This window comes from Lissotriton vulgaris, chromosome 1_1, assembly GCF_964263255.1.
Source record: "Lissotriton vulgaris chromosome 1_1, aLisVul1.2, whole genome shotgun sequence".
Lineage (NCBI taxonomy): Eukaryota > Metazoa > Chordata > Amphibia > Caudata > Salamandridae > Lissotriton > Lissotriton vulgaris.
The window spans coordinates 599,594,689-599,601,689 of record NC_141685.1 but is presented as its reverse complement, the minus strand read 5'-3'; the positions used below and the strand labels follow the sequence as shown (position 1 = coordinate 599,601,689).

At 45.9% G+C, this 7,001-nt stretch overlaps 1 protein-coding gene across 1 annotated transcript; it reads right to left on the bottom strand.

The window, feature by feature from the left end:
• Positions 1–1,260: 1,260 nt before the first annotated feature.
• On the bottom strand, positions 1,261–6,707 carry CCN1 (cellular communication network factor 1). Its single transcript, XM_086954087.1, has 5 exons — positions 6,489–6,707; positions 5,075–5,288; positions 3,795–4,142; positions 2,431–2,633; positions 1,261–2,301 (listed from the first exon to the last, which is right to left on the bottom strand). Exons 1-5 carry the CDS (start codon positions 6,537–6,539, stop codon positions 2,002–2,004), a joined length of 1,116 nt encoding a protein of 371 aa, XP_086810213.1. The 5' UTR covers positions 6,540–6,707; the 3' UTR covers positions 1,261–2,001.
• Between the last annotated feature and the right edge of the window lie 294 nt (positions 6,708–7,001).

The window sequence follows — 7,001 nt, the reverse complement described above, 5'->3', positions numbered from 1 at the left end:
AGGACTGGAAAAATATGTTCATAAATGTGTCTGCAAAAATGCCTTTGTTCCCTCAGCGGTTTCCATGACTGGACAGCTGCTGGCCCCTCCTTCCACCCACCCCTAAAAGCAGTGCCCTTGCTCCTCGGCCTATCAGAGGGTTCCTTATGCCCAGTCCAGCTCTGGTAAGAGTTGGAAACCACGGGGTATAAACAGGGCTCACAGAGCCCTCTTTACTTTTGATGCATTACTTCAATACCTCTGCGGCCTTGAATGGGCAGTGCCAACCGCACATCAGGGCTAGCAGCTGTTACAATTAATTGGCATGCATGTTCGATGTTGCATTTACCTTTCTGTGACGCCATATGCCATTTTAAGCTCCCAGTGCCACAGAAAACTTGATATTGGGCTATAAAAAATACCAGGCTCGTGCTCACGGATTGCTGTAAAGAGCAGCAGTGCGGATTCTGTGGGCCCCAGAGTGACAGGGGTATGGCAACACTGGGGCAGGGGTGGAGGCAATGAAGAACACACGAGACATTAGCATGTGAAGGGGAGACACCTCGGTGGGTGCCCCCACTGCATAGGACGACCCCAGGGCAAACATTCAGTGGATCTCTTGAGTTCTACTTGGACTTTGGAAGGAAGCCGGGAAGGCATCGGAGTCCACTCAGGCCTGACGACAGATTGGGTCCCCAGAACCTAGCAAGGACAGGCACTGTTACGGGAGGACAGGTTCACTTGAAGGCATGTCTGGCATTCTTGGCATGCCAGAATGTATAACAGCATTGTACTGGTAATCATTGGTTTGTGCGGATTAACAAAGGCCATCGCGGGAAGAATAACGACAGAAAACTGCCTCCTGCACTCCAGGGAAACATTCTTGTCCACCCATGCGTTTGCATTTGCATAAGTGGTCGAATGAACTGCAACGCCTCAAACATACCACTCCATACTCTCATTCAGGACACTCAAACACATCATGCAACTCACACAATCCAGTGCCCTCACCATGTTTTAAAGGTAATCTATTAAAATAGACAGCTATCTTAAAAAAATATTTTTTCTGGAGAGTAGATGGGACGTGTTTTTCACTTGAGCAAACAAATAGCAGTTTTTTCCCCCAGAATGATATTGAAAAATTATCGTAAATGTTGCAAAAGTTTGATATGACAACTGTACCATTAGCCTGGCCTTAAAATACCAGAACGTATGTCATTAAACTGTTTCAGATTTATGCATGGAGGGGCATGTCAAAAATAAAGAATTGCTTCCACCGTATGAAATTAGGCAATATTTATTACAAGATGAAGTCCATAAATAAATTCTTTAATTCAGCGAGTATAAAAATTAAAAACATTTACAGTTTATTCCAGTATTACATATTTAATAAAAAAATCTACATTCTGATAAATAAAAACATTCACTTCGAAACAATTTCTGTTGGCTGTTTGGATATTTGTGTACATTGTAGCTGCCACAATGAGCACTCGAAAAGTGCTCACCTCAGGGTGGAATGTAACTTCTAACTTGTTTTTTCACAAGTATAAAGAGCGATCAACTAACAGAATCTAAAAAACATGTTAGAAACAAATAAAATTGTTCCAGATATAACAAACAGTACAAATAAAATGCTCCCAAAAAAGAAGCAATCAGTCTGCTCCAATGTGAAGCTTTAAAATCGTGTCATTTCTTTCTTGTTGTATGCATATCCAGTTGAAAAGTGCACCATGTATGGTCCACAACACCTGACTTCATCAAAGAAATATGGCACCAATCCTACAACAGAGTTCATGTCCCATCACTGGAGTCTGTAATTGGCAGAGACTGGATTCGACATTCAGGAAAAAGGACAGTAGAGTACCCCTGGTAGGTCAGTGGGCAGAGTCACGTGCAAGACAATGCATGGCGGTTCTGACCCTACCCCCGCCTTACTAGATGTTTTTAAAGCACTGAATTGTAGGGCAATTCCTTGGTCCCTGCCCCCTAGCAGGCCACCCTCTACTTTTTCTGATATCACCTTCAGTCCCTAAATTTATGGATGTCATTGAACAGTCTGTAGTAAGGGAAGGCGTTGTTTGTGTGCGGACAGTTGTAGTTGCATCTACAGGACTGGATCATCATGACGTTCTTCGAGAACGATTCGCCGTCATCGCAGCGGAAGCGGATCTTCACAGTCCTGGTCTGCTGAGGAGTACAACACCTCCCATCCACACAAGAGCCACAGTACTTGGGACGATACTTCTTGACGCTTGAACATCCTGCATAAGCAAACCTCACTGGTACTTGTGCCTTTCTTGTTTTCGTACACTTCTTTCCCTTCTGGAAAAACATAAAGGGTAACAGCTTGTTTAGTATCAAGCATATAGATGACTCCTAAACAATCTTAAAACTGAGCTAAACGCTGAGGTACAAAGACTACCTCACAAATGCACACATCAAGTATCTTACCTTTGGATTAGCATGGGCTGGTTCGCCACATGGCCGCACTTCACAGATTCGGGTTTCGCGCACGAGTCTGCAGTCTGGGTTGTCATTGGTGACCCTTGTAGAGATGCCATTGCCACAGCTCTTGGAACACTGGGACCAGGATGTTGTCTGAACAATGCACTTTGGGTTTTCAAACGTCCAGCTCTGTGGTTCATTGCTATACACTATTAAAAAAAGGATAATAAACATGAATATAAAGTTTCTGCATTATGTAATGTACATATCAGTTTGAATTGCATATAAATAGTTAACATGCATTTCCTCTGCTCACAACATAAATGTGTGACCATTCATTTGATAATACACGGCCTACAGTTGTACACAGGGCTAATTCCCAATTTTTCCACAATTGAAAAATAAACGGAAGGCTCATCAAAGGCATTGTAACTGCCTGCTAAATACGATTATTCACATATGTTTATGATAAGCGGTATGAATATTTAGATGATGCAATATCAAGTGCATTTTACCAGTTGTATCAGTAGGGGGCAGAAAGCGCTCTTTCCTGCCTCCAAGTATCCACAAGAATAATCCTAACTCACTGCAAGATTTACTAGCCCTGACTTCTATGTGGATATTTATAAATGCCAAGATTATTACAATGCTAGGTCACAATCCTCTTGCCTGTAATTATTCTATTCTTTATTAGGTGGTCTGAGGAAAATCCTGAGTTATAGTTCACAGCAACCATTTACAAGGAGTTAAATGTCCTAGTATTCTCACCTAGCCCATGCAAATTGCAAAATACACAGTTTCATTTCTACTAATTTGTGCTGTGAAAACTAACAGAGCTGGATTTCAACCATTACAAAAATGTGGCTAGTCTAGCTAACCATTCTAGACTAGCCGTAAAGGCATTTAGCGACAAAAAAGTGGGTTATTTGTTCAGTCTTAAGTAGAGAGAATGATCTATCAGCCTTGTGTAGAGCATTCTGCCTTTCAGCCTTCTGATGGGTAAACAAATGTGGTTTATGGAAGTAACACAGCCTATCTGGGCCAGCTGTGCATTTCCATGCTCGAACTGGTTGTGTTATTCACATGTATGCTATACCATTGTTACTACTAGCCAGAAAGGTAGCTCAGTAAATTGAGAGCTTGCTGAAAATATCTATAAGAAGCTAATAGGTTCAGATTCAGGCAGATCTAACTTTTACAATTTTGTGGTAGATAAAAGGATTATCCTTTAGTTGGTTAACTGTATGTTCTATTGTTTATAAAACTGATAAAGCCTTAACTGCAGTAATAAGCACTATATAGAAAATATGTTGACGATGTATCCCAATAAAGGATTGGATTTGCTTCTGCTTGTTTCAAGCCAAACTTACCAGGCAGCATCTTGAGTCCTCCCTTGATGATGGCCACCAGCTCATTTTTGTTGGTAAGTTCGCCTTCGGACTCATCCAACCCAAACTCTTTGCCGAAGAAGTCATCCAGTTCATCATGGGAAACCTTGGTCTCGTCACACACCCACTCTTCGCAGCACTGTCCTGGTACTTTCACCAGTCTGGGGTTGGGACAGCCCATGTTAGGCAGGGAGAGCTCCTGAGGACAGAGCGGGATGCAGCCCACAGCTCCATCAATGCAGGTACACTGGTGCTTGCAGTTTGGTTGAAAACTTTCCCCGTTCTGGTAGATTTTCGAGTTGTATTCACAAGGTCGGCCTTCTGACTTTGCTGCAAAAGAATAGTGAAAAATCAAAAATGAGCTTGGCTGTGCATTTTGAACCACAAAAGCATTTTTTCTCATTTGCTACAAGTTTGCGAACATTTATTTATCTGGTGACAGGCATGTTTCAGTAACCAGGAATGCAAGATCTCTGGAGGCTTCTGAAATGGTGGAATGGCTTAAGCTGGTGGCGGAAGGTTAGCGCTCAGTACATTGCATGGGGTACTGACAAAATCAAAGTACCTTCCATAAGGTAACTTAGAAGACCTACTGGGTCTTACTGCTACACATGAAAAAAAGTTTAGATCTATTGCTGTACACTGTTCTTATACACCCACATCCTCTCTACACTGTTCTTCAGAAATGAACTAAAAAGAGGCTGTTAATTAACAAAGCACAATAGAAAAGTATACGATGTAATGCTTTTATTCCAGAGACTGTCTGCACTCAGAGATGCTTCCTCACTTGTGAATGTAAACAAACATTCTGACAAGTAGCCTTTCCCTATTTTCTGAGCATGATAACTCTAGTGAATTTCGGCCATTTTGTAGAAAGATGAGTGAGGCACCTAAATTGAAAACTGAACGCAGTAGATTCATGCACAACTACTGTCCATAAAGAAGCAAACAAGTTGCAAGATTTCATATTCCGAGGCTGATCTTCCTACTAGGGGGATTAATGGATGGACATTACATTGCCCTCGCAAAATTCCATTTCCACCACATGTGGCAGCCTCCTTGTAGGCAGTACTTTCATAACTCAATGGCGAGTATCGAATGACTTCCCTTTTCCCAATAAGTAGTAACTTTTCCTAAATCGCGTCAGTAGCCCCGACTTGAGCTCTCCAGAGTCCCACTGCATTCCTGGCTGCTGAAATCACACGTGCTTCCTGCCTGTGCGCCGAGAGCGCCGATGGCCATACAAGGGCCGTGCTCCTTACCTCTGCAGATGCCGTGCGAGGCGCTGGGGCTGGCTCCGAAGTTGCACTCCAAGCCCTTGGTGTGGTCGCATGGGTGCCGGCGGCTGCAGTCCTCGTTCAGCTGCTTGGCGCACACCTTGCAGCAGCCGCAGCCGTCCAGGACCAGCCCCACGCCGGGGGCGCACCGGGTGGGCTCGGGGGAGCAGCGGCACTCGGTGGGGCACATGGAGGTCACCTGCGAAGAGACAAGTGAAGCGGTTAGGCAGGGTCTGGCGAGGCTGGTACATTATACAATATCTCTCGGATCAACAAGAGGCAACAAGCATAGGAAGCAGCCGCATGCGCACAGCTGCGGAGCAGGCACTCTCATGGAGTAGAGACATCCAGCAATCCAGGAGAGCAGTCACACTCACACACACTTCGAGCAGTCAGAAGGGAGGGGGCATAACAAGCATACCATAGGAGCAGGCACACAGCACGCTCGTCGAACAGTGAGAAGGGGAGACAAAACAAGCATATTCGTGGTTCGCTGATATGCGGCCCACTCATTTAGCTGTCTGTCACATCTGGAGACGGCACAACCAAAAAGCATGTACAGAGAGTTTTATCGTCACAATCACAGTCAAGTTCAGCATACGTGTGACTAGAAACCTTCAGCACACATAAAACAGATTCTTAGGGGGCGTCACTTTCAGCACAGTCATGGGACAGCCATTTGTTTACCAAGCTCGAGGCAGAAACACCGGGGGGAGGAGGCATATTCAGTACACACGAGGAGCAGGCAGGAGTGTGATATGTTTAGTTGGTTGCAATGAATACAATATATGTGTGTCCAAAGGTAACGTATAGTGAACACAGCCTGCAAAACGTCATACGTTTTCGTGATTCAATAGTGTGAAATGTCCCCCACCTCCCTCTCACACACACACAGAGCATGGCCAGAGCGCATCTGCCCCCAGTACCCGCCAAGATTCGACTAAGAATTCGCCTCAGAGATACAAGGGGTCCCAGTTCATATGGGCTGATGGGTCCTGAAATGACGGACGGGGGGTGTGTGTGTGGGGGGAGAGGGGGCAGAGATACCCGACTGCTGAATGAGTATGGACAACGTACAACGCTGACAGTTCATCACCATCTGTTCCCAGCTCCACTCGGTGTTCTAGATCTGCACGTCAGTAAACTTCACTAAAACACTGCCTCTTAGAAGGATAGCAGCTCCCATTTCGAGTACTCTACTCGGATCCTCTTAAATATCCCAGGTCCTCAAAGAACTTAATTGAGAGTTGCATTCAGCCCCATCCTTGAGTCACAGTGGGTCCCATTTTCAGTGTTCCATGCCAGGGCTCGTGCAGCCATCCAGCCCAAAATAAGAACCTTCCTTGAGTATCCAGGGGCCCTAATCACATACTACCCTTCTGCAAGTAAACAAACTCACCAGGTGGATGGATCCGATCAGAACGAGGGCCATGCTCATGGAGTGCTTCATGGCTGAGGTGGATTTTGTGAGCAGCGGTGCTGAGGCAGAGAAGTGTGAGTGGCTCTGCTGCGTCTATCTGGGGTGCGCTTGCAGATCCCCTCTGGCGTGCTCGTGCAGGGTTCTGCTGCTTGCTGGCGCTCTCGCTTTCCCTCTTAGGCTCTGCGAGGCAGCTGTGTGCTGAGCGCTGGCTGCGCGCGCCTTTATAGCAGCCGCCGCGTGCGCCTCAGCCAGCGTGACGTCGTTGCTGTCTGAGCTTTCCGGCGCTCCGGCATCCCAGGAATGTACCTTGGCGCGGTTCTCTAATCCCAGCTGCACCTCCTCCCTGTGTCTGAAGGGCCGGGGCGGGGGTAATGTTGGGGAGGCCCGGGGCTCTCATAGCGAGCATTAATGTGCCGCGCGCACACATGCCAACTCGCCCTATATCGGAAAGAAGCGCGCTTTCTACAAGGAAAACATGTTTATGTCCCTCAA

What these genes read in the sequence shown, in the direction of transcription:
- CCN1 (XM_086954087.1), bottom strand. Translation starts at nt 6,539, where the DNA reads ATGAAGCACTCCATGAGCATGGCCCTCGTTCTGATCGGATCCATCCAC. An exon ending in TGATCGGATCCATCCACCTG is followed by an intron (nt 5,289 to 6,488) that starts GTGAGTTTGTTT and finishes GTCTCTTCGCAG; the next exon opens with GTGACCTCCATGTGCCCCAC. An exon ending in CAGCCCATGCTAATCCAAAG is followed by an intron (nt 2,302 to 2,430) that starts GTAAGATACTTG and finishes ATGTTTTTCCAG; the next exon opens with AAGGGAAAGAAGTGTACGAA.